General features: G+C 46.5%; 1 protein-coding gene and 1 long non-coding RNA gene across 5 annotated transcripts in view; both read left to right on the top strand.

Moving 5' to 3' along the window:
* Positions 1–27,215, top strand: part of SAE1 (SUMO1 activating enzyme subunit 1) — a 64,591-nt gene that overhangs the window by 33,772 nt on the left and 3,604 nt on the right. Inside the window, exons 6-9 of one of the 4 annotated variants that reach the window (XR_014060851.1) lie at positions 162–267; positions 733–864; positions 20,734–20,878; positions 26,035–26,104. Coding sequence is in view for 3 of the 4 variants with exons in the window: in XM_081515543.1 (XP_081371669.1) it covers positions 162–267; positions 20,734–20,878; positions 26,035–26,104 (321 nt within the window). In the remaining variant the exon portion in view is untranslated. The remainder of the gene's footprint in view (positions 1–161; positions 268–732; positions 865–20,733; positions 20,879–26,034; positions 26,105–27,215) is intronic. The other 3 variants (XM_081515543.1, XM_081515545.1, XM_081515544.1) reach the window with 3 other exon arrangements.
* Positions 6,805–9,673, top strand: LOC145515346 (uncharacterized). Its single transcript, XR_014060853.1, has 2 exons — positions 6,805–6,941; positions 7,414–9,673. It is a non-coding gene; the product is annotated as an uncharacterized LOC145515346 (long non-coding RNA).

The following is a 27,215-nucleotide window of genomic DNA, read 5'->3' as shown; positions in this document are numbered from 1 at the left end:
TGGGAAGATTCCCCTGGAGAAGAGAATGGCTACCCACTCCGGTATTCTAGCCTGGAGAATTCCATGGACTGTATAGTCCATGGTGTCACAAAGAGTTGGACACAACTGAGCGACTTTCACTATTTTATCTCTAAGCAATTTTGTCTCTTTTTTTTTAACAGAAGGTGGTCTTCTGCTCCGTCAAAGAGGCGCTGGAAGTGGACTGGAGCAGCGATAAAGCAAAGGCAGCCCTGAAGCGCATGACTCCAGATTACTTCCTCCTTCAAGGTGAGCCCTGAAAGCAGTTTCTCAGCATGCGCTTTGTGCTCGCATTTCTGCATGTGAGGCTGCGGAGCCCAGAAGGTTCCTTGAGGTTGCCCTGAGCCAAGTTCCCCTTTAGTTGGTTCTAAGTGGTCACTTAGGACAACAGAGTGAATGGAGAGGAGGCCCATCATTGAGCTCTAGTTTCTTTATGATTCTTGCTTTTTTTAATTATGTGTTGAAATGAACTGCTTTCTGAAATTGAGCCCTAGATAACAGTGTTATAAATCAAGCTCCTGTCATCACCACTTTTCCCTCTTCAGAGTTCTTCCTGGTCCTCAAAACCAGCGTTCCTCTCCTGAGAGGTTTCTCCCATCTCTCACCATCATTGCCAGTGCTCAGAGGGCATTAGGTAGGTGTTGGTTGCCATCTCAGTGTTCTTGTGCTTGGCACTTGATTATTATTATTTTTTAAAATACCCACTCTTTGCAGCCAAAGATGGAGAAGCTCTATACAGTCAGCAAAAACAAGACCGGGAGCAGACTGTGGCTCGGATCATGAACTGCTTATTGCCAAATTCATACTTAAATTGAAGAAAGTAGGGAAAACCACTAGACCATTCAGGTATGACCTAGATCAAATCCCATATGAGTATACCATGGAAGTGACAAATAGATTTAAGGGTCTAGACCTGATAGACAGAGTGCCTGATGAACTATGGACAGAGGTTCGAGACAGTGTACAGGAGACAGGGATCAAGAAAATCCCCATGGAAAAGAAATGCAAAAAAGCAAAATGGCTGTCTGAGGAGGCCTTACAGATAGCTTGGAAGAGAAGAGAAGCGAAAAGCAAAGGAGAAAAGGAAAGATATTCCCATCTGAATGCAGAGTTCCAAAGAATAGCAAGGAGAGATAAGAAAGCCTTCCTCAGCGATCAGTGCAAAGAAATAGAGGAAAACAACAGATTGGGAAAGACTAGAGATCTCTTCAAGAAAATTAGAGATACCAAAGGAACATTTCATGCAAAGATGGGCTCGATAAAGGACAGAAATGGTATGGACCTAACAGAAGCAGAAGATATTAAGAAGAGGTGGCAAGAATACACAGAAGAACTGTACAAAAAAGATCTTCACGACCCAGATAATCACAATGGTGTGATCACTCACCTAGAGCCAGACATCTTGGAATGTGAAGTCAAGTGGGCCTTAGAAAGCATCACTATGAACAAAGCTAGTGGAGGTGATGGAATTCCAGTTGAGCTATTTCAGATCCTCAAAGGTGATGCTGTGAAAGTGCTGCACTTGATATGCCAGCAAATCTGGAAAACTCAGCAGGGGCCACAGGACTGGAAGAGGTCAGTCTTCGTTCCAATCCCAAAGAAAGGCAGTGCCAAAGAATGCTCAAACTACTGCACAACTGCACTCATCTCACACGCTAGTAAAGTAATGCTCAAAATTCTCCAAGCTAGGCTTCAGCAATACGTGAACCGTGAACTTCCAGATGTTCAAGCTGGTTTTAGAAAAGGCAGAGGAACCAGAGATCAAATTGCCAATATCCGCTGGATCATCGAAAAAGCAAGAGAGTTCCAGAAAAACATCTATTTCTGCTTTATTGACTATGCCAAAGCCTTTGACTCTGTGGATCCCAATAAACTGTGGACAATTCTGAAAGAGATGGGAATACCAGACCATCTGACCTGTCTCTTGAGAAACCTGTATGCAGGTCAGGAAGCAACAGTTAGAACTGGACATGGAACAACAGACTGGTTCCAAATAGGAAAAGGAGTACGTCAAGGCTGTATATTGTCACCCTGCTTATTTAACTTATATGCAGAGTACATCATGAGAAACGCTGGGCTGGAAGAAACACAAGCTGGAATCAAGATTGCCGGGAGAAATATCAATAACCTCAGATATGCGGATGATACCACCCTTATGGCAGAAAGTGAAGAAGAACTAAAGAGCCTCTTGATGAAGGTGAAAGAGGAGAGTGAAAAAGTTGGCTTAAAGTTCAACGTTCAGAAAACTAAGATCATGGCATCTGGTCCCATCACTTCATGGGAAATAGATGGGGAAACAGTGGAAACAGTGTCAGACTTTATTCTTTTGGGCTCCAGAATCACTGCTGATGGTGACTGCAGCCATGAAATTAAAAGACGCTTACTCCTTGGAAGGAAGGTTATGGCCAACCTAGATAGCATATTTAAAAGCAGAGACATTACTTTGCCAACAAAAGTCCGTCTAGTCAAGGCTATGGTTTTTCCAGTGGTCATGTATGGATGTGAGAGTTGGACAGTGAAGAAAGCTGAGCGCCGAAGAATTGATGCTTTTGAACTGTGGTGTTGGAGAAGACTCTTGAGAGTCCCTTAGACTGCAAGGAGATCCAATCAATCCATCCTAAAAGAGATCAATCCTGGGTGTTCATTGGAAGGTCTGATGTTGAAGCTGAAACTCCAGTACTTTGGCCACCTCATGCGAAGGGTTGACTCATTGGAAAAGACCCTAATGCTGGGTAGGATTGGGGGCGGGAGGAGAAGGACGACAGAGGATGAGATGGTTGGATGGCATCACCGACTCAATGGACATGGGTTTGGGTAGACTCCGGGAGTTGGTGATGGACAGAGAGGCCTGGCGTGCTGCAATTCATGGGGTCGCAAAGAGTCGGACACGACTGAGTGACTGAACTGAACTGAACTGAAAATACCCACGGAATGTGGAATCTTGGTTCCCTGACCGGGGATCACACCCTTGCCCTCTGCATTGTAAGCACAGTCCTAACCACTGGACACCAGGAAAGTCCCTGCACTTTAATTTTTTAATATTATTTTAAAAACAGTAATCATGAACATTGAGTGCTTACCTAGCAAGAGCCAGTGGGAGTGACGTGTTATCCCTTCGTTCACAGACAAGAGCTGAGGCACAGAGGGACTGAGGTTACTTTTGTTCTTAGGGTGAGGAAGTGTGTAAATCGAATTGGTTTGTTAGCATAAAAATAATCCATATCTGTTACAGAAGATACCAGAAAAGCCCAAAGAAAAAGAATCACCTTGACATTTTTGTACTTTTGGGGTTGTGCTTCTCAACTCCCTCCCCTCGATGCTGGCACATAGACACCCCTCTATAAACAGCTGTTATTTGCAGAGGTTTGGGCATAGCCTCAGTGTTTCTAACTGCCACTCATAAGAGGGGTCAGCTCGTATTTGAGTTTACCATAACCTGGGGATCCTCAGCCAGGAGCGATCTTGCCCTCCAGGCAAGTGTCTGGAGACATTTTTGGTTGTTATGACTGGGGTTGGGATGGCGAGAGAGTTGAGATGTTGCTTAATATCTCAAGGCAGCCCCCAGGACAGAGTGCTCTGGCCCCCAGAGTCAGCAGTGTTGAGGTTGAGAGACCCTGATCTGAGAGACCTGAGAGACCCCTTTTGCAATTTCCAGAGTACTTCCTTGTCCATCTCCTCATCACATCTCCCTCATGAGGTGGACAAGGTGGGAATTATCCCCGTGGTTTCTGGGGGTGAGGAGGCAGAGACCCAGAGAGGCTTGTGTTTTGCCTTGAGAGGACACCAAGTGAGAGTCGCTCAGTCGTGTCCGACACTGCAACCCCATGGACCGTAGCCCGCCAGGGTACTCTCTCCATGGGATTCTCCAGGCAAGAATACTGGAGTGGGTTGCCATGTCCTCCTCCAGGGGATCTTCCCAACCTAGGGATCAAACCTGCATCTCTTACATCTCTCCTGCATTGGCAGCTGGGTTCTTTACCACTCGCACCACCTGGGAAGCCCAAGAGGACACTGAATGCAGATATAAAAGAGGTGGGACCTGAGCAGCCTGGGTCTTTGAAATCTAATGAATTAAATAGTGTATGAGGTACCAGGTAATAAGAGCATCCTTGCTCCATTCTCAGTGCCCTGTGAGTGTTAGCTCATTGGATCCTTGCTGCATGCACACAAAGCGGCTGCTGTACCCCCCTCTAAACAAAAGGTGTAGACTGGTGAAGACACAGGCCCATGGCCATCACTGCCCTCAGGAGCCTGTCACTGAGATGGGGAGGCAGAACTCATGCCCTGGAGACAGGATGAGGGAAGGTGTATATTTCATCCAAATAGACTCTGCTGACCATCACCATCAGAAGTTATAAGGGGCTGGGGAGTCGACAGGATGTGAGGAAGAAGCAGGAGCTTTATATTATGATGCACGTGGCAGGCAGTGGCACACAGTTATTCAGAACTGCCACTTTGGAATCAAAACAGACCTGCCTTCCAGTGCTGGCTCTGTCATTTTTTTTTTCAGGTAATTAAGGTTGAGCCACAGACTTCAATTCCCAGAGGCTCCCTCAGATTCCCCTCTGACCGTGGGGGTGTTGACAGTGCTGGCCTCAGAGGGCTTTTGTGAGGCTTGGATGATACCCATGCAAGAGGCTTAGCCCCGAGCAAGTCCTAGAGACCTGTCTAATCTAGCTGTGTGCTTGGAGGTTGGAGATACTTTGTAGTGTATAGTACAGTGTTAGGGTTGACTCAGTTTACCCTTAATTCCATACTTGAGTAGGTATTATCATAGCACCAATCCTGTTGGGCTTTAGTTTTTTGCCTGTAAAAGCAGTTTGTTGGATAATACACTCCATATGTTTATTTCTGTCTTCTAAATGGTAACTAATTCTCTTTCTAGTTTCAAAGCTTTGCATTTGGAGATTAAAACTGTTTTCATAATTAATAATCATACAGTTAAAAACACACACCATAAAGTTTATCACTTTAACCATTTTTATGTGTATAGTTTTTTTTTTCCTTTTTGGCTGCATTTGGTCTTCATTGCTGCATTTTCGCTTTCTCTAGTTGCAGAGAGTGGGGGCTACTCTCTAGTTGCGGTGCGCAGGCTTTTTATTGTGGTGGTTTCTCTTGTTGCAGAGCATGGGCTCTAGAATGCGGGCTCAGTAGTTGTGGCTCACAGACTTGGTTGCTCTGCGGCATGTGGAAACTTCCCAGACCAGGAATCAAACCCATGTCCCCTTCATTGGCAGGCTTATTCTTAACCACTGGACCACCAGGGAAATCCATGTGTATAGTTTTGTAACGGTGTATATGTGAGTTGCTCAGTCATGTCTGACTCTTTGCGACCCCACAGATTGTAGCCCACCAGGCTCCTCTGTCCGTGGGATTCTCCAGGCAAGAATACTGAAGTGGGTTGCCATTTCCTTCTCCAGAGGATCTTCCCGACCCAGGGATTGAACCCAGATCTCCTGCATTGCAGGCAGATTCTTTACCATCTGAGCCATCAGGGAAGTGTCCGTAGTTTTGTAATAGGGAATTTTTAAAAAGGAGGCAACCCCACATGTCATACTGTCTTGGTCAAGGCTGGCAGTTCTGTGCTTCCCACTCTTCCCCCTACCCCTGTGGTAGACGTGGCTAAGAAAGCCTCCTCGTTGACCGGCCACTTCTCCCAGAGCCTCAGAATCCTCTTGACAGCACTGCCTGCAGTCCTCTCTGACTGGGCATACAGGTGAGCCCACTTCTCAATTCTAATTAGCCCACTTCTAAGCTTATAAGAATAAGGCCTAGAAGGGAAGTGACTCCTCCTCCTCCTGGCTATACAGCACACCAGTGGCAATCTCAAGTGTAAAACCCAATTTTCTGATTTTGTTCTTTTACACCACCACGCGCGTGCGCACCCACCCCACCCCACACACGCACGCGCACTCACACCCCACCCGGTGCTCTTGCTGAGTCTTCCACATATCCAGCATAGCCTTGGCTTTTCTTTTTGTAGCAGATGACATGTCCTAACTTTTCTTGCATGTTGTCACATGCATATTCTTGATGTTTTGTTTTGCCCTCATGGGTCATCCTGTGCCCTGTGTGTCTTTCCAGATATGCTGCAACAGGAACTAATAGGAGTGTTCCAGCAGTGAGCATGAGGGTCCAGTTAGCTTTCTCGGGGCTTTTTTCTTGGTGCACATGTGATTAACTCTTTGATTAAGGACTGGACTAAGCTTCTGGACAGAGAAGGCAATGGCACCCCACTCCAGTACTCTTTTGCCTGGAAAATCCCATGGACGGAGGAGCCTGGCAGGCTTCAGTCCATGGGATCGCTAAGAGTCAGACACGACTGAGCAACTTCACTTTCACTTTTCACTTTCATACATTGGAGAAGGAAATGGCAACCCACTCCAGTGTTCTTGCCTGGAGAATCCCAGGGATGGGCGAGCGTGGTGGGCTGCCGTCTATGGGGTCGCACAGAGTCGGACACGACTGAAGCGACTTAGCAGCAGCAGTAGCAAGCTTCTGGAAATGGAGGGAAATGGCTCTCACGATCTCTTTCCCTAGGGGAGTCTGGCCTGCAGCTTAGACTTCTGCCAGAATTTAGCTTGTAAGTGTTAAGCGACTTGCTTTCTTTCACTTGATGGCTGTAGTGCTTCGGAAAAGATCTTGGAGCATACATAGAATGACCTCATTTGTCTTGTTGGCTGCAAAATGTGTTTCTCTGAATGCGCTATCTTTTGTGACTAGTCTTATCAAATGTAAGTTGTTTTCTTTCAGCTTTTCTCAGTTCTTGGAATTTGTTCCCAACAGCCTTTCTAGGAATGTGACTGATACACCTGATGATGCCTTAGGAATTCCTAGTGAGGTCAGAATGCACTGTCAGAGTACTTGACTGTGGTACACACATGAGGATGCCTTGCAGAGAACCCAGATGGAACACTTAGTAGGTACTTGACAAATAGTTTATACGTGAGTGACTAGTTTGCCTGTCTGGTCATTTCTTCACCCTAGAGAGAGCACAGCCTCCCTTCTGGTGTCCCTGAAGGCTCCTCTTGCCTGCCTGCTCCCCTGGGCACCTGTCAGGCTTTTGATCCCAGTGTCACCCAGCTCTGGCCTGCCTCACATGTAGACGGCCCTTTCGACCCCATTCGCCATCCAGCCCCTGGTGAAACAGTTGCCCTGCCGTCCGTGTGCATGTGTTTGCCTTGTTGGGGTGTGAGTGTTTTTCCAGTTTACTTTATAAGATAGTGGCCAGACTGCACGCTTCCTGCTGCATTTTCCACTATCTCGAGAGTCAGCCTCACCATCTGTGAGCAAAAGGTCTCATCTTTTTATTATTCTCCCATGGCATGTTGCAAAACATTAAGTGTGAGCTGGTTTCCTGTGGCAAAAAGTTGACTTTGATTTGTTCTTTTTGAGGTTACTGTGAGTTTATCATAACAGGAGTGCTAAAAATAATCGAGTCTCTTATGGAAACAGCATTCACTTACCAGCATGAACAATAACATGCAGGTTTAGCCCAGAGCAGGAAGACATGGACTTCATCTCAAGATGTGAATTACCGAGCAGAGAATCTTTGGCAATCCTAACTTTCTCAGTCTGTTCTGACGAATGGTGGAAAAGTACTTAGGCCGTCTTAGAGCCACAGAATTAATGCTGAAAATAATCTTAGACCATTTTTGGAGCACCTGCCATGCACCAGATCTCGTGCCTGGAGATCGTCACGGGAAGAAGAAGCCTCCTTGCCAATGGAAAAGACAAGCAGAGATAATCCTACTCGTGAGGGGAGCTGTAACAGAGGACTATTGACAAAGCTGTCGTGTTGTGCTGGTCTGTGTTTCAATATGTGTGAATTATTCGAAAATCGAAAGCAAACTGTTCTGAGAACTCAGGGAACTGGGGGTCTGGCTGTCTTTGGGGAGTTGGGAAGCCTTCAGAGAGGAGGAGACATCTGAGGTGGATTTTAAGAATAGGTGTTTGCCAGGTGGTAGAGGGAGGTGAGAGTATTGTGGGCCAGAGAAGCAGCGCCTGCAGGCGGCCAGCAGGGTGGAGACCATGGCCCAGCGAGGCTGGAGCTTGGTGCAAGCCGGCCAGACATGAGATCAGGGCCTCTCTTTTTTAGGTTTTTATTCTTAACAGCCAGCGGTTTCCCAAGAGGATGTCAGGCTCCCTCAGGGGACATTTGAAATACAGATTCCTTGGTTCTAGCTCAGATTTACTGAATCAGAACAACTCAGGGTGGCTGGCACCTGCATTGTTGCACACCTCCCAGGTTTCTAAGTCTAAGTCACTTCAGTCGTGTCCGACTCTGTGTGACCCCATAGACGGCAGCCCACCAGGCTCTGCCGTTCCTGGGATTCTCCAGGCGAGAATACTGGAGTGGGTTGCCATTTCCTTCTCCAATGCATAAAGGACCAGTCAATTAGAGGGAAACCACTGCCCTAGGAGAAGGGGAACCCCTGTCCTGTGTCAAAGCCTTGGTTCACTCATTTGTGGTTTTATTTTAAGATATGTTAAATGCTGTATTTCAGGTGAGGACATGACTGAGGCAGGGCTAAGAAGATAACCCCATGTGGCCCTTGAATGCACTGTTTTGTCTGTAGACCCTCATACTAAAAAAAGAACTGTAAACAGATATTGAACTCGAGTTAGGTTTGTTTTTTACAGTGGTGTGGGTTAGCATTCTGAAACTTATTTACTCTTTATTCTAGGATACCATCTGAGCCACCAGGGAAGCCCTGGATGGAGCAAATAGGCAAATATATTGTGGATAATGAGACTCTGATTTTTTTATTGCCAGAAAGGGGAGTTCGTTAGTTCCCGTTGTTTTAGTCGCTCAGTTGTGTCCTACTCTTTGTGACCCCATGGACTGTAGCCCATCAGGCTCCTTTGTCCATGAGATTTTTCAGGCAAGAATACTGGAGTGGGTTTTCATTTCCATCTCCAGGGGGTCTTCCCAATCGAAGGATCGAACCCATGTCCCGTGAATTGTCAGGAGGATTTTTTACCATTGAGCCACCTAGAAAGCCCTCTCTAGTTCAATTGGAATTGGAGTCGTCTGGATGAACTCACGGTTTTTTTATATGTAGGTACAGAAATAGATGCATGTGTGTCCATGTATTTACGTTTTTTATTATTTTTAAAAATATTTATTTAGCTGCTCCAGATCTTAGTTGTGGCATGCAAGATCTTTTAGTCGTGGCCGGTGGGATCTAGTTCCCTGACCAGAGATCAAACTCGTGTCCCTTTCACTGGGAACGCAGAATCTTAGCCACTGGACCACCAGGAAAGTCCCCGTGTATTCACATTGATACATGTGTATTTCCTAGCTCTGACCCATTGAGAGGGCTTTTAGAACTAATAGCCATGAACAGACTTCATGATTGTTAACATGCAGGGAACCAGGACTCCTTGGAGAAATGGCTGGTTCTGGGCCTGGGGTAGGAAATTTACAGGTATGCCTGGAACATCCTGCTCTACCCGAAAGTGAGGACATGTACAGAGAATGACGGGTCGTGTCTGCATGAAGGTCACAGGAGTCAGTTTGAAGGGGCGCCTACTGATCAAATCTGGGAGAATTGGAAGATCAAATAAATCGTGATCATAGTTGATTACAACCCATAGAATAAAATAACTCATGAACCTATACTGATAATTGAATAAATAAATAAGTGAGGGAGAGGGGAAAGTTTATTTTTTTTTTAAACAGAAGAATAATAATACAGCAAGAATGAGGAAGATTAAAAGAAATCTGTGTTTGGTCATCATCATAGTAGTATTGTTTTAAGGATCATTGATGGATGCTAAAACAAATGGGAAAGCAGGCTGTGAAGCAGCATAGATGTCTTCCCAAGATACTTTTTGATTTATTACAGAGACTAGAGAACCCTGGCAGATTGTCCCTCCACCAAGAGATCACAGTTAACATTCCAAGAATAGGACAGTAGGTCTCATGCGTCCTGCCTGGATGCACTGAGCAGGTAGGAGATAGTATAATAAGTAGCACCGCACTGCTGAGCCAGCCAGGGGTGGCCTCTGGTTCTCGGCCCAACGTGGGTGATCTCAGCCCAATTATGAGGAAACATCAGATGCACTGGGACTGAAGAAGATTCTATAAAATAAATGGCCTGTACTCTTCAAAAGTGTTGTTAAAGACCCAGGAACTCCATTTCAGATTAAAGGAGGATGAAGAGACAGGGTAGCCAAATGGAACACAGACTTCCCAGACTGGATCTGAGAGCAGATTTTTTTTTTTTTTGCTTTTACTTTCAAAGACATCAGTGGGACAGTCAGTAAAATTTGAAAAAGATCTGTTGAGTAGGCAGTAATACTCTATCGATGTTAATTTTCAGTTTTGATAACTTTTGTGGTTCTATGAGAATATTCTAGTTTGGGGGAAATACACAGTGAAGTGGGCTTCCCTGGAGCTGATAGATCAGACCTCAGGCCCGCTGTGGGGGAATTAGAATCTTTTCTAAGGTGGCCGATTGTTCTTGGTTCATAAGTCTAGCCCAACAAGTTTGGAGTTCATGTCTACTTTCTGCTACCCCTAGAACCTTGATGTCTCCAGATTTGGATTTGGAAGAAAGGCATTTTGGTTCCACTCTCTCATATAGTTCTTGGCCTTGAGCAAGTCCCTTCACCTTATGGCCTCTGTTTTCTCATAGGAATGGAGGAGATGTTGATAACCTTCTCCTCCCAAAGATCATGTATAGGAGAGCCTTAGAAATCGTTCTGTCTTTTTAATGTTAATCTTCGTAGTAAAATACTCAGATGTCTCAAAGGAAACTGCCATTTCATGTGTGTTCTTCCAGAACTTTCTAGTATTTTGTGCCTCATTCTTCCTCATCACTGCAGGGATTCTTTGGCAAGATTTCTTAATAATGGACAGTTTTAACTTTTTTATGGTTAGAAAACTTAGTTTCCTTGACTCCTCCTTCCTCAGTTCTCCCTGCCCCCCGCCACACTCCAAGCCTACCTGTTTTTATGATTTTTAACTGACTTTGTCTCTAGACTTCAATTTGATTGGGTGATCAGTTCTCTTCAGGAGGAACTTCTTATTTTAGAACCTGTAACCTTTGCACACCAGCCGTCGCCACTTGCTGGGCCCGGCGTTCCCCCGCGGGTGTTTTGGTGTCCAGTGATGACAAGAACTGCTGAGGAAGAGACGGCCACAGGGAAATGGGTTCCGATAATGGGGCAGCCGCTGAGTGCTTGTTGATTTGCTGCTATCATAACCACAGATGTTTAAAAATAATTTGTAGGAAGGGAAGAAGAAAGAAGCAGTGGGTTTTGTTGTGTTTCTTTTTTTTTGTTTGGTTTTTTTTTCTGGTGCCACTTGTCTTATCAGTGGTACAAAACGCAGACCACAGTCATTCAGAAAGGAAGAAGGCAGTGCCACGCAGAGCGGAGAGGTGAGGGGGAGGGCAGAGGTGAGCTGTGAGTGCAGTCCTGGGCTTCACTGCCGTCAGTGGGTAGAGACTTGTTGGAGAACCAGCTCTGGTTAGGCTTGTGCTCCATTCCTCAACCTGAAAAAGAGGCATATAACCCAGAGTCTGCCACCGAGGGTCCCAGGGATTAACAAGTGTCGGCCAGGCACATCTTGTGCATTAGTAATTTTTTTTACTTTTTAATTTTTATTGCCGTATAATCGATTTACAATGTTGTGTTCCAGGTGTACAACAAAGTGACTCAGCTATACATATATATGTATTCATTCTTTGAAAAAGATTCTTTACTGATAGAGATTCTTACAGAATATTGAGTAGAGCCTCCTGTGCTATACAGTAGGTCCTTGTTGGTTAACCAACAAGGCACTCTCATGAGAGCAGATCTTACTATGATCATCTCATTTTCACAGACGGAAATAGAGTCTGAAAGAAGCTAAGTCATTTGTCCAGCGTCACCAAACCTTGCAAGTGTTTACACATTCCCCAATAAATACCGCATCCCTCAAAGTGCTCAGTCAGACTTCAACTGTTCGCCTTACTAATTAATACTCATGGCATTATGTCCATTTTTTAAAGTCTGATCATCACAAGAGCCCCGTGACGTTTTCTTGCTCCGCTTTTGCAGATGGGAAACTGAGGCCCACCGGGGCCAGATTGAAATAATGGGCAACATTGTCAGCAACCTGCCTTGTCTTCTCTGCAGGCCCACATCTCCCCCACCCTCGTGTTAGCCTGTGTTTGAGCTGCTCTTGGGCCCTGGCCCAGCTGCGATTCTGGTTGAAAGCCTCACATCTCTTCCCTGACTGTCAGACAACAGTCACGGGAATGTCCTGTGCCATCTTCCCTGGGTAAGAGCGGTTGGTGGAGAGCAGCAGATGCCCAGAGTCAAGGTCATGTGCCACTCAAGTGCTGGGCTGGAGAAAAGCCCCTGTCTCCCTGCTGCTTGTGACCAGGCAGGGGAGTGTGAATGGAGAGCACTCTGTCAGAACAGCTCTGTGAGCTGAGGGTGCGGCTGGCCACGCTGGGAGATGGGGCCGAGCACTCAGGGTCCAGGGAGCTCCGCGCTTGGCCTCTATATAACCTGCCTCAGCATTTCAGAATGTTTATGTCCCCTTCTTTTTGTAAGTTACAGACTTCTCAGACTGCTCCATTGTAAAGATGAGAGTCAAGCTCAGGAATCATTAGACCATTTTTTTTTTTTTTTAAAGAAGAGAACTAGGAGACTTCCCTGGTGGTCAGGACTCACGCTTCCACTGCAGGGGTCACGGGTTCGATCCCTGGTTGGGAAACTAGGACCCCACATGCTGTGCAGCACAGCTGGAAAAAAAAAATTGTTTTTAATTTTTGTTTTAAAATAATAGTTTTTATTTTATTTTTTTTTTTTTAGGGAGAAATAGAATATTTGGCCAGATAGAGTCTGAATGGGTGGTTTGCATAATTCTAAACTGGTGGATTCTGGGGTGGGAAACTAAGTTCATTTGAAGTGATTTTCTTTTTTTAAAACAGTCTGTATTCTCTCTTCTCTCTGCTTCCAGGGAGGCAGTACAACATAGAAGTTAGGGGTGTAGTACTTTGGAATCTATCATAAGCCCAAGCCTCAGTTTCCCACCTCGGACATGAGGATGATCACAGTTGCACCCACCTCATTCTGTTTTATGTAGAAGAGCTCATTCTGAATATAGGCTATTACATGCCCCCTTTTAAAAACTTAAATGTTAAGAAAACAAACATGTGACTAAAAACTGCTTAAACATAATTATGATAGTTGAATAATACTCCGTTCTGTCAACCTGTCATATTTCATGTGCATGCTAAGTCGCTCAGTCGTGTCCAACTCTTTGCGATCCTATGGGCCATAGCCCACCAGGCTCCTCTGACCATGGGATTCTCCAGGCAAGAATACTAGAGTGGGCTGCCATTTCCTACTCCAGTCGTATTTTATGTAATCATCCTATTATTGGATGTGAGATTGTTTCCAGATTGTCTGTGGCATAAATAACTTGGCGGCAACCATTTGCACATAATTAAATCACTGGCCACAGGGCCTGACCTTTTGTAAAGCCCCTCAATACCGCACCTTTGCATGGCTGGGTAAGCCAGTCCCTCTGCTGCATGCTCAGGTTGAGTAATCTGGGTCTTTCATTTGGTAGGCAAAACCCAGCAGGTCATTTCTGAGAAGCAGGACTCCCCTTTCTCCCATCAACAACTTTCATCCAGCTGCCTCAGGTTCTCTTCAGAAGACAGCGAGCTGTAAATAACCAGAGACAGCTTTCTTTCTCTGCTGAACTGAGATGGGATGTGGTCAGAGACTAGCTTTCATTGGCGAGATGAAAGGATGGCCAGGACTTGGTGCTCCGCAGGGGTGTTTCAGAAAAAGTCTTCAGGGCAACCAATCTGGAGGTGAAGTGCTCTGGAGAAAGAGGTCAAAGGCCTGGGCGGCCGTGGTGACAGACAGGGGCTTATGTGCGTGCCCTTTGTGGACTGTGATCTCCGCCCTTTTGGGTCCCAGCACGGCTCAGCATTCGGGGTGGAGGTGGAGTGCAGGTGCTCGGGAAATGTTTGTGGACGAGAAAATGAATGAAGGAATATATGCATGCACATACTCTCAAGTTTCTGGGTTAAAGAGGAAAACTAAGAGAGGTAAATGAAGCGGGGAGTGGGGTGGAGCTGAGCTGAGCAGACGACCAGATGCCTTGAAAGGTGAGAGGCTGAGAGCCAGCAGGCCTCATGGGGGTTCCTGGGGACCATGCCTCTGCCTCCCCCAGCCCAGCCCCTTCCCGCCTTTGAGCTTCACGCCCGTGGGCTGGCTGTTCTGCACTTTTGGCCCTCAAATATGGCCTTGAAAGGCAGGCTTCTATCTTGTTTCCCTCTTGAGGCAGATGTGGTACACTGTGTTGTTTTTTTTTTTTTTTCTTTTTTTCTCTTGCTGAACATTCCTTGGTAAGAAACAGAACCATCCTGGGTACCTTGAGGTCTCTGTTGAGTTCAGTTAGCACAGGAGCAGGTTGGTTAGATCTGTGAGGCCCTGTGTCACCTTGTTGTGAGCCTTCTTCCCACATGTGACTCCTTTCCTTCCTTCACCAAGCACCAAGGCTTCACGTGGAACAGATACTTCCTCATTGTGTACCATGGGGGCACACCCTGTGCTGGGCATTCAGTAGGTAATGGTGAACACAACAGATATGTCTCTGCCCCACGGAGCACCAAAGCCTGGTGGAGGAGACAGGTCAGTCCTCGTACAAGTGAACTGACACTTTGACTATAAAGTCTCAAATTGTGATTAAGACCATGAAGGCCAAGAGCAAGGTACGGAGAGTTACCAGAGTATGTACAATTCAGAGCCAAGGCGCGGTAGCCCCCTGAGCTCACTGTTGAGTTAGTGGTGGTCTCAGTCACGTGAGGAGTCACAGCACAGACCAATGTGTCAACCTCTCTGAGGGCCATGTGAGTGGGGTTTATGGAGGTCGGACAGTTTCAGAGTAGCATCATGGACCTGATGCTCCCCTGGCACTGGCCAAGGTGCTTGGCCTGTATTCACTCCTTTCCTCCTTAAACCCCATGAGTTCAGTGCTGTGATGATTCCCATTTTACGGAGGAGGCTCGGGGATGTTATTGAGGGTCCAGCGTTACAGTGCTTTAGAACAGGGGTTAGATCTGTGTGCTGGTTCCAGGCTGCCCAGGCCCAGGGAAGGGCTCTGCACAGAGAGGGCACACTGGTCCCTGATGAGCAGCATGGGCAAGTCCCGAGGGCAGGAGGTGGCAAGGGTCAGCGTTCGGGCCTGGAGGACCCGCCAAAATATGGTGGTTGTGCCTGGTGGGAAGGGGACGTCTGGCTGCTTGGTGAGACCACCCTCTTCCACGCTGCCGCGCTCACTCAGAGCTCCTTCTCTAGTCCCCGCCTTTTGTTACCACGTGCTGTTTTTGTGTGTTACCTCACGAAATACTCGGAGTGGCAGAGCGTGTGTTTCTGTCCTTTGTCCTGCTCAGGCCCCGGCACAGAGTCTGTGCTCACTATGTATTTATTGAATGAACAGTTGACTAAATAGGAGACCTGGTGTCTTGCTTTAGGAGATGGGCTGCTGGCTAAGAGGATAACTCTCCTTTTCATTTTCTTGGAGATGTATGTCACCCAGGACTGGATCCGATTTCCAGACCATTCCCAGAGATAATGAGTCTCTTGAGTGAGCCAGTTTGGGGAGAATGGTGGGGAGCACCAGAGAGGTGAGGCAGAAGTGTCTGGTACAGAACAGTTCTAGGCACCAGCCAGGCAGTTTTATAGAGATTTGGCTTTTTTCCTTTAGTTGAATTCTTTTGGAGAACAGCAATTGGGTTGGAGCTAGTTTGCAACATTGACTTCATTTTTTCCCCTACAAAAATAATGGAGTTTTTGAATGGCCTTAGTGATTATGCTAAATATAATTGTGCCATTTAAATGCAATAAAATTTTTCAGAAAGAAATAGAATAATTAATAATATTGCTTCCCGGATTCCTGTATAACACTAATCTAGTAGTCTGATTCAGATTAAATTTGACTTAATTTCTCTTTGCAAAATAGTAGTTTATCCACATGTATACAGTTTTTCTTCTAATCCAGGAAAAGATGCTTGGTTTCCCCCTTTCAAAGTTTGTCTTCTCCGTTGCATGGGAGAGTCCTGAACTCTACAGAGACCCCAGTCTGTCCTCAGTAGCGGTGAATGTCACCCCCCACCCCCAGACTTCAGCAGCCTGAGTTAATTAAAAGGTTCAGAGGAAGTTAATCAAGTTTGGAACTCTGATTTTGTGCAGTGTTTTGGTATGTTTCGATGAGTCATCTTTTGGCATCCCTAACAGTATTTGATCTTCACGGAATAGTTTCATAATCTGGAAACTGGCGGGGAGGTGCTCTCCAGAAATGCAGAGTCAACAGTGATGTGTGTATGTCTGGCCGTTTGGGAGGGCAGATGACAGAACAAAGAGGAGACTTTAATAAGCAAGAACCCGTCAGGGGCTCGGGTCAGTTCTGAGGCTGCTGTCCGTCTAGAACATTGGGCTTCTTCCCGCCCCCTCCACCCCTACTCACTGGAGTGCTGACATTAAAGGAAAAAAAAAATACAGAATACAGCCTCTGTTTGCTTTGCTGCAAATAAGTGGCTGGAGTGACTGGCCCCCGTCCCGGAGGCCCTGCGTGAACTTCAGATGTGGTCAGTGAGGCCTCTAGACGGTGCCAGGCTGCCGGCCCACGTCCAGGCAGCCCACACCAGGAACAGGCAAGGGGCCCAGAGAAACAGCGAGGCCAACTGCTGGCGGCCTCTGCTCCTCTGAGCGCCGTCTTACTTCTTTCCGAGATGAAACTGGTCTAACCCCCTGAAGATGGATGGGCCAGGGCTCGTATGGCCCCTGCCTCCTCTTCTCACCCGCAGAACTAGGAACTTAAAATTAATGGACCAGTTGAGAGAGGGCAGGGCCCGTCTGAAAAATGCATCTCACCAAAATGTGGTCGAACGGGAGTCCTCTTGAGGTGGGGGGCAAAGAGCCAGACCACTTGGGATCCTTGGACTGCATTCCTCATGGTCCTGGGTTTCTGCTGGGTCCAGTTAGGGTTAAGAAGCACAGATTCTGAATGCCAGCATTGGCAGTTCTGCACCACTCCTCACTGGCAGTCCCATGGAACAAGCTGCTCAGTCTCTGAACTTTAGTTTCTTCACCTGTGAAGGGGGAAACGTATTAAGACCTCCCTCCCTCCCTCGGTTATTGTGGATGTAAAAGATTTAGAAAGGTGCCTGGCATGGAGTAGGCACTGTTTGTTTTGTAGTTATTACAATAGTTTGAGTTTGCTTCAAGAGCTGTGTTTCGTAACCAGAAGGTGAAAAGTTTTGTGGCGAGGGCTTAAAAAATGAGCCTGTCTGGTGTCCCCTGTGACAGTTCGTGCTTCTGTCCCAGTGACACAGGAGAGGACTGTATAGGAAGCAGCCGAGGTGGGACCCCGGCTGCAGTCCCGCAGCCTCATTGCTTCCCGCCTGCTCGTCCCTGGCCCTTGGACTGTGCGTTACGAGCGGCCTGCCTTTGGCGTGGCCTGCCTTTGGCCCGGCCTCCGTCATCTGCTCAGGCAACACTGACACACTCTCTGGGTCTGTCTTCTCCGGAGTGATGGACAGGACGAGGGCTGACATTTGATACCGTCCGTTTAGAATGTCCTCTTGACTGGACCGGAGATTTCCAGGTTCGTTTGTCTTCACAGGACCTTGTTGGAAAAGAGGCTCGGTCTCAGCGATTCCTTGCCACTTTCGCAGCCTTTCTTCCACCCTGTCCCCACACGCTTGCCTGAAGGCATTTGTTTACTCCACATCAGAATCCCAGTGACACATCTGCAGACGTAGAAGTTGAGCTTGGGTAATGGCAAGTCCATGTTAGCCAGCATCTGGATGGTCATTGGCTTTGAGTTGGCTGCCAAATAGTCGGGCAGAATCAAGGGTTGTAGAAGCTGTATTCTTGGAAGAGAGAGGAGAGTAACATTTCCGGACAGCAAACAGTATCCGAAGCAGGTGTTCTGGAACCTTCTAAAGAAAAAGAGGACACGCCCTCTGATGTGCAGAGCCCTGTCCAGGGCGCGTGACTAGCAGTCTTTCTCTGGCACTGGCACTGAGAAGAGCATAGCCCAGCAGCAGGTTGCATCTTCTTTAACCCAGAGCTCTGCTGTCTGGTGTCTTCTGAGAACTCTGTATAACTGTTTATGAACTTCTCTCGGGCTGCAGTGGAGCCATCTGTCCTGGCCCCTAATTCCCCGTCTTCCCCGATCACCTTCAGGCTGCAAGAGACCTTGCTCTCGCCATTGGACCTCTGGCACCCAGGTCCACCGGGCACACCTAGGTCAGCTGTGCTCACTCGTGCTGGCAAATGAATGAGTTCCACTACTTCTTGGAGAGCTGTTCTCCACAGGGCTGCTCATCACCAAAACTGTGTGTGAGTCTGAAGTAAACAAAGAGAATGTTGAAGATTCCCTAGTCTGGGGCCCGATCCAAACATTTGCATTTTTAAAGAGCCCCACGACAATTGCCCACTCACCTTTAACTTTTCCCATTCACCTTTACCTTTTAGAGGAGAGCTCCTTGTACTGAGAGGGAGGGAGTATGACTTGGGGGATGAGTTCACTTTTTCAGTCAGCAAACACTGATGAGACTTCAGTGGAAGCACTTGGTGAACTGTGAGCGTGAAGGGCCCTCCCAGGGCCCCCGTGATCTACTGTCTCTACCTCTGCTCCGAAACAGCCTGTGTGCCGTGGGAGGAGGACTGCCTGGAGAGGAGGCTCTGCCTGCCTTGGAGAGCACGGTGGGGACAAGAATGCCTCCCAGCCCGCCTGCAGTGGACATCTGGACGAGGCAGTGGAATGGGCTCGTGTTTTGATCGGTCTTGTTCCTCAAGTTCAAGCCTTGTTCAGGGCTCTTTCCACAGTAGCTCTGATTTGCTGCCGTCATCTGAACCCTTCCTCTAGTTCACATCCAAAATGAAACACCCCTTTCTGGAGGTTGACATAGCAGTTGTATTAAGTACAGGAGGGTTTGTTTGTAACGATCCGCCTGTCTGATGCGTTCGAGCCCTTGGCTGGCCTCTGGCTGAAGCAGTTCATCCTTTGAACTTGTGCCCAGAATGCATGCCTCCTCCACCTGACATCACTTCAGGGTCAGAATAGGGCCTTTTCTCTGCGCTGAAAGCTTCCCCGACCCTTCTTCCCAAACCCACACACACTTCACTCATGGTGCTGATGCAGGGAAGCTTTGCTTAACAGCCCCCTGTAGAGGATGTCAGACTCTGATGTACTGTCATGGCTCTTGTCACAGGAATTTTAGTCATTTTTGTCATTATTTGATTACCTTTCTGACTGTTGAATAAATGAAAAGTGTTTCCTTTCACTTGGCCCACATTTTAATTAATGTACTTCTTGTAGAATGAAAAAAAAATTTTTGTTTTATTGTCAACATTTATAAGCATTTATTATGAAAAAACTTGTTGAAGTACTGTTGATTTAGTGTTGTGTTAATTTCTGCTCTACAGCAAAGTTGATTCGGTTATACATACACAGACATTCTTTCCCACTGTGCTTTATCACAGATTATTGAATATAGTTCCCTGAGCTATACCTTAAGATCTTGTTGTTATTCCATTCTATATATAATAGCTTACATCTGCTAATTCCAAACTCTCAATCCGTCCTTCCCCTTTAGCAACCACAAGTCTGTTCTCTCAGTCTGTGAGTCTGTTACTATTTCATAGATAAGTTCATTTGTGTCATACTTTAGATTCCACATAGAAGTGATATATGGTTTTTGTCTTTCTCTTTTTGACTGACTTCACTTAGTATGATAATCTCTATGTCCATCTATGTTGCTGCAAATGGCTTTATTTCATTCTATTTTATGGCTGAATCAATACTCCATTGTATATATGTACCACATCTTCTTTATCCATTCATCTGTCGGTGGACATTTAGGTTGTTTCCATGTCTTGGTTATTGTGAATAGTGCTGCTATGAATATAGGGATGCATGTGTCTCTTTGGGAGAAGGCAATGGCACCCCACTCCAGCACTCTTGCCTGGAAAATCCCATGGACGGAGGAGTCTGGTAGGCTACAGTCCATGGGGTCGCTAAGAGTCGGACACGACTGAGCGACTTCACTTTCACTTTTCCCTTTCATGCACTGGAGAAGGAAATGGCAACCCACTCCAGTACTCTTGCCTGGAGAATCCCAGGGACGGCGGAGCCTGGTGGGCTGCCATCTTTGGGGTCGCACAGAGTCGGACACGACTGAAGTGACTTAGCAGCAGCAGCTGTGTCTCTTTGAATTGTAGTTTTGTCCAGATATATGCCCAGGAGTGGATTGCTGGATCATATGGCAACTCCTTTTTTTTTTTTGAGGAACCCCTATACTGTTCGCCATAGTGGGTGCACCAATTTACATTCCCACCAGCAGTGCAGGAGGGTTCCCTTTTCTCTGTAGCCTCTCCAGCATTTATTATTTGTGGATTTTTTTTTTTTTCAAATGAGGGCCATTCTGACCAGTGTGAGGTGGTACCTACCTCATTGTAGTTTTGATTTGCATTTCTCTGTTAGTGACATTGAGCATCTTTTCATGAGCCTGTCAGCCACATGTATGTCTTTGGAGAGATGTTCATTCAGGTCTTCTGCCCATTTGAGTTCTGTGAGCTCTTCATATGTTTTGGAAATTAAGACCTTTTTGGTCACATCATTTTCAAATATTTTCTTTTCAGTTGTGAAAAGACTTGCTTTTTTAACCTGCCTTCTTCCTTTTCCAGTGCTCCTGAAGTTTCGCACAGATAAAGGAAGAGATCCTAGTTCTGATACTTTTGGGGAAGATTCTGAATTGTTGCTCCAGATACGAAACGATGTGCTCGACGCCCTGGGTGTCGATCCTGACCTGCTCCCTGAAGACTTTGTCAGGTTGGTCTGAATATTTATCACAGTTGAGTTTAGATTGATAAATGTCGGTGTTCAGTATTTGCCTTAATTTGGGAAGGATGCTTTATTAAGACCGAAAAGCCATGAGGAGAGAGCCTCCTTTGCCACGTTCTGCCGCACACACACACACCCCCCACTCCTCCACCCCCTGAGGCCCTCCCGCCCCTCTGTTGGTATAACAACAGTATAGGAAAAATGGAGGTAACCTTGTATGTGTTCAGATACAGGGTCAAGGGAGTGGCGGGTCAGACGGATGGGTTTATCATTTGGTAGATACTGCCCTTGCCCTCCGCTGATGACCCATCAGTTTATACCCTTAGCCTCAATGGCATCCTTGTTCCCAGCATCTTTGCCCCTGGGTACTGCGATGCTTTCAGCTTCGGGGACCAGTCCTTTGTTCTTATACACAGTCAGGTTTTGGGTTTGATTGGTGAAGTCCAAAGGGAGACTAAGTCAGGAATCCCTCCCAGACAGTTTTGGGATCATCTGCTTACTTCCACTCTCTCTCCATGTCTTTGAGGGACTCTGTAGGGCACTTGCTGTGCCCTACTTGTAGCAGCAATAATGATGGCTAGAATCTACTGAGCAGCTATTACAGTACCGGGCACTGTGGTAGCTGCTTTGTGTATGTGCCCTCTCTTGACAAGATCCCATTTTATAGGAGAGGGGAAGCTGAGTTAGAGCTCAGAGAAGTCCAGTCATTAGCCTGAGGTTACACAGCTAATAATGGAAGCACGGTGTAGTGAAGGCTTTCAGTGTTTTACCAGTGCAGCCATATGGTTGTTACAGTAATCCTTGAAGCGTGCATTATTATTTCCCCGTGAGTTAACTGAGGCTCAGAAAGATACAGTCATGTGTCCAAGGTTTTAGTAAGTAGCTGACCAAGATTTCACCACACCACTGATCCCTGGGGACAGCCTGGTATCTTGGTTCCTTTTCAGCAAGAAAGTTAATGGTGGTCCCATCCTTCCCTAGTCTTTTCCTTCTGCACTTATGCCTGGGGACCTCACTTAGACACTAACAAGCCTCGGCCAATTTAAGACCAGCAGTGGTGCTTTGAATTGCCTGCCCAGCCCTCAGCCAGAAGGAGGCACCTGGATACCAGGGGCTCTTGTAAGTTGGCACTGGGAGGGAGTTCAGGGGCTAATGACACCACCACCTGGGATGGGGTCCCTGTCCCGGGGGACGGCCCACGGAGAACAGATTCCCACAGGTGTCAGGCTTCAGCAGTCCCAGCCGGGCCACTGAGCACACCCAGCGCCAGTACCAGGCCGTGAGAGTGCAGCCTAGTGACCGATTTGGGCGTTGAGCCCCTGCCTAGGCATTGCCAACCAGTGGCAGAGGCCCCGCTTTCCAGAAGGAAGAGAGCCACAGCCTCACTGCTAACAGCCTGTCTCGCCGCTGGCCGGTTTCCTCTCCACAAAGGGTTGTATTCCCCCCACCCTCCCAACCCTCTTTGCAGAAACGGCTCTCCCGTGTCTATGCCCTCATGTCTATGCCCTCCTGTGCTCAGGCGCTCCCTCTCTATTGCCCTTTTAAGTGAGAGGTGTTTGATGACCTCTCGACGGCCGGCCATGGCCGGTGCAGATAAGGCTGGGAGAGATGCGCTGGGGACGTGGCAGGGAATCAAGCCACAATCAATGGAATCAAAGGGAATCAGCTCAATCAATCTGAGCTGCCCGCACAGATTGCCCGCCGCCAGCTCCGAGCAGGGTGGGCTCACTTGAGGTGGGAAAGCTGTGCCCAAGTCACCGTTTCCCTCATCTGTCTGTGACCTGCTTGTCCCGTCCTTCATGTTAGGTTATTTATTCTCTTCAGAGGGCTCACTTGCTTTTCTGACTAGGAAGGTAACAGATGCCTGTTGCCAGAAAATAGAAAAGGGAAGAGAAGGATCTCCCATAACCCCTCCCAGTGAGAAGTCACCACTGCTGGCTTGGGGTTTAATTTGGGGGTTTAGCCTCTCAGACATCTGTATGTGTATTTACTCACGTGTCTTCTCTTTTTAAATACCAAAATGATCACACTTTTGATACGACAGCCTTCCTTTTCCACATCTCATGGACCTGTTTGTGTCACAAATAAAGATCTGTAACCTCACTTGTACTGCCTGATGTTTCATTGTCTACTGTATGGTTTTTATTTGACTGTTACCTGCTTGGTAGGTACTTAAGTTATTTGTAGTTTTTCACTGTTATAAACATGTATGACAAACATTCATAATGTATATATCTAATATAACTTGTGCTGTTAAAGTTTTGCATTATGGTAAAATGCACACAACATAAATTATACCATTTTAGCCATCCTTAAATGAACAGATCATGGCGTTAAGTCCATTCACACTGTTGCGCCTGTTACTGGTACCCGTCTCCAGAACTTTGTCCTCATCCCAAAGTGAACCTCTGTCCCTGCTGAACACTGACTTCCCATTGTGTGTCCCCAGCCCCTTGCAGCCTCTTTCTATCTCGATGAATTTGACCGTTGTGGGCATCTTGTTTAAGTGCAATTGGAATGTAGTATATGTCCTTTGGTGAACTTACTGGTCCTTAAGTTTCAGAGATAATAGACATATTATGGAAAAAAACAGTATAGAATGACTCCAAAGATGAAAATGAGAGGAAGTGGGAGGCACAGATGATGGGATATAACATAGGCTCAAGGATGCACTGTGTAACACGGGGAATATACCCAATATTTTTAATAACTGTAAATGGAAAATTTACAGACCTTTAAAATTGTATAAAGGTTTTTTAAAATAGGGACTTCCCTGGCGGTCCAGTGGTTAAGACTCTGCAATTCACCACTTCTAGGGGCACAGGTTCAATGCCTGATCAGGAAACACAGGATCGCACATGCTCTGCAGTGTAGTCAAAATTTGTTTTTAAAATAATCTTAAAATTAAAATTACTCATTCCATGAACCAGAGGTGGGGGGAAATCACTGAATTTGTCCTGTGCCGTTACTACACTGTTTTGATTACTGGAGCTTTGTAGTAGGAAGTTTGAAATTGGGACATGTGGGTTCTCCAACTTGGTTCTTCTTTTCCAAGATTATTTTGACTATTCTGGGTCTCTTGCAGAATTTTAGGATGGATTTTCCCATTTCTACAAAAAAGGTTAGCTGGAATTTTGAGAGAAATTATGTCAAATGTATAGATTAATTTGGAGAGTATTACCATCTTAACAAAGTTAAGTCTTCTGATCCATGAACATGGGAATATCTTTCCATTTATTTAAGTCTTTTATTTCTTTCAACAATAGCCTTCAGAAAGTAAATCTTACTCATCCGTTGTTAAATTTATTCTTAAATATTTTATTCTTTTGAATGCTGTTGTAAATGGAATTCTTCATTTCATGTTGAGGGTGTTCATTGCTGATGTATAGAAATAGATTGATTTTTTTTTTGGTATGTTAATCTTGTATTCTTCAGCCTTGATTCAGATACTTTAGTAGTTCAGATACTTGCTCTGTGGTCTCCTCAGCAGTGTCTGTACCAGACCCTGTCGTCTGTGAAGACACATGACTTCCTTCTCTCCAGGCTGGATGCCCCTGGTTTCTTTTTCCTGCCTGCTTCAGATGCCCTGGCTGGAGCCTCCAGGACAATGTTGAGTAGAAGTGGTGATAGCAGACATCCTTGTTTTGTTCCTGATATTTCAGTGTTTTGCCATTAAGAGTGATATTAGCTGTGGATTTTTGTAGATGTCCTTTATCAGTTTGAAGAAATTTCCTTCTGTTCCCAGTTGTTGAGTTTGTTTATCACGAAAGGGTGCTGCGTTTTGTCCCATGCTTGTTCTGTGTCTGTTGAAGTGATCATGTGTATGTTGCTGTTTTGATTTACTGGCATTTTGTTGAGATGATACTTTTTTTTTTTAAGGTTATATACTTTTAAGAGAAAAAAAAGTAGAACATTAAATTTGTATATAGGATCACATAGAATAAAGGAGATTTCTTTTTAAAGGAAAAAATTGACTATCTTTGAGGAGTAGAATTATGGTGGCTGGTTTCTCCTGGCTATAGTTTTCTCTGTTAGGTTTTATAGTTCCTCAGAGGACCTTGGTATGTAGGAGAAAAAGTTGCCTCCATAGATTAACAGATGGGGGTGCTGGTCCCAGCCAAGGGGTGAGGAGATGGTCACCCCTGAGCCCAGTTGGTGGGAGTTGAATGAGTCAAGCCTTTCTGGAGGGCATCAGGACTCAGCAATTCTGTGTTTAGCGAGTTGCCATAAAGAACTGTTTGGACAGCTCTACCAAGGTGTATGAGTCCAACAGCTTAAATATCCATCCATAAGTGACGGGGCACAGTGAATAGTAGTTACTGTGACCTGGGTTTTCAATTATATATATTTAGATACGTGCCTTTTTAAAAATGTCTGGAAGGGTGTGTACCAAACCTAGAAGACTGGAAGTGTTCTCCTCGTGGTAGGGCTCCAGAGAGAAGTTTTCCGTTTAACTTGCCTGCACCGCATTCTGCTCATTTCAGAAACCCCGTTGTGTTCAGGGGTGGGAGCTGGCGAGGCAGGCTTCCTGGAGGGAGGCGATGGGAGACAGCGTTTGACTGTCTGGGATGGATGATTGGGAGGGGCAGGTGACAGTATTAGCTAAAATTTGTCCTCTGGGTTCCCCCTCCTGGCCCAGAAGGGTTGGTATCTACGTGGGTAGTGAAGACTTTTCTCTGCTCCCGTGCTTTAATTTCAGACCCCGACTTTCCCAAGCCGCCTGCATGTTAACACAGGCCTGCTCCTGACATTTGTCTGGGACTAGCATATCGAACCCACTGCCCATTGTGGGGCAGAAGAGAATTGCGAGAATGTGACCGGGACACCAAAACATCTGGTATTTGTAGGGCTTTATTTTTAGGATGCACAGATATAGTCTTATCCTTTAACTTTCAAAAAAAAAAAAAAAAGAAGTTGTGAAACAGTTCTTGCCTGCCAAGGTTCAGATGTCTTTCCCCACCACCTACTAACCTGGATCAGATTTACTTTTCACGCCTAGATGCCAGCATTAGCATTGCTGTCTGAATTGACTCCTCCTGGTGGGGGATGTTTTCATTCAGGCAAACCCACCACTGACCTCTCCCCGATGTCCACACCAGCCTTCCTGTTGCTCAGAGCTCTGTTTCACATGTCTTCTCTTTTAGGTACTGCTTCTCTGAGATGGCCCCAGTGTGTGCAGTGGTTGGAGGGATCCTGGCCCAGGAAATTGTGAAGGTAAAAAGTCCCTGTGGCATAGAAGATCATTGGCCTTCCGTGCCAGGACCTTGGACGTGCCAATAGAGAGAACCCAGAGCTGTCTTAGAGAGCTGCCTGGTTTCTCAGACCCCACTCATCCTTGTCTCCTGACGTCCCTGTTCCCTTTCTCCCTCCCTTTTTCCACTTCATCCCCTTCTCTCCAGCCCATTCACGTGGGCCTTCAGCAAATGACCTTGGAGTGCCTACTTTGTGCTGATAGCCCAGAACTGGACACAGAGCCCACGGGGTGCTGTCTGCTGTCCCCCAACTGCACCGACCAGCCGTCTGGTGGTGTGACGTTTGCCATGTATGCTGCTTCTCATAGCTCTGTGAATTGAGCACTGTCCTGATTCACACTTAAGGGGTGGATGCTGGGGCCCAAAGAAGGGACTCCGCAGCCTGTACTGCTCCCGTCTGCTTCACAGTTTCCCTCCACTCATGACCGTGGCATCAAAGTTCCCTCTCGTTACTTCACACACTGTGGGTGAGTGTAGAGCAGCGGGTAGTCAGTACCAGAGGAGCGCAAGCACCGTGCCCGGAGCCTGCAAGGCTCTGTCCAGGGTGCCTTGTGCCCACATTAGGTAGGTGTCCTTCTCCCTCTCGAAAGGGGAGCTTTCACATAGGGTCATGTATTTAGAACCTAGCACAGCACTTTGAAGTCTCTTCTGGAACATTTGGGTTGTCAGAACTGTAGTATACCCCCAGTATGTGTTCCTTTCTTGGAGGACTTTGATAGTTTGCTAAAGTGATGAATTTGCCTTGTGCACATTCTTGACCACTGACGTGGACTTGCAACAATGGACCAACTTCCCCTGCTTTGTCTTGGTTTCTGCAAACTTGCTTCAAAAGCATATGACTCAATTTGATGGTCCCACCATCTTCTTAAGGCTTTTTTTTTTCCCGCCCTCTCTCTTTTCTTTCCTGATCATTCTCTGTGGATCAGATTCTTTCTCTAAATCTAACTCTCTGTGGCATAGGCAGTAGGAGGCACAGTGGGAGAAGAGGAGAGGCATACGCTGCTGTATGAGGTCTCACTCCTGCCTCTGCCTACTCAGGCTGGTGGGAAGGTTTAGCTCAGGCCCCCAGTCTG

The sequence above is a fragment of the Giraffa tippelskirchi genome, chromosome 7, assembly GCF_054371585.1.
Source record: "Giraffa tippelskirchi isolate mGirTip1 chromosome 7, T2T-mGirTip1v1.2.pri, whole genome shotgun sequence".
Lineage (NCBI taxonomy): Eukaryota > Metazoa > Chordata > Mammalia > Artiodactyla > Giraffidae > Giraffa > Giraffa tippelskirchi.
The sequence above is the reverse complement of the archived record's forward strand: the minus strand, read 5'-3'. Positions and strand labels throughout refer to the sequence as shown.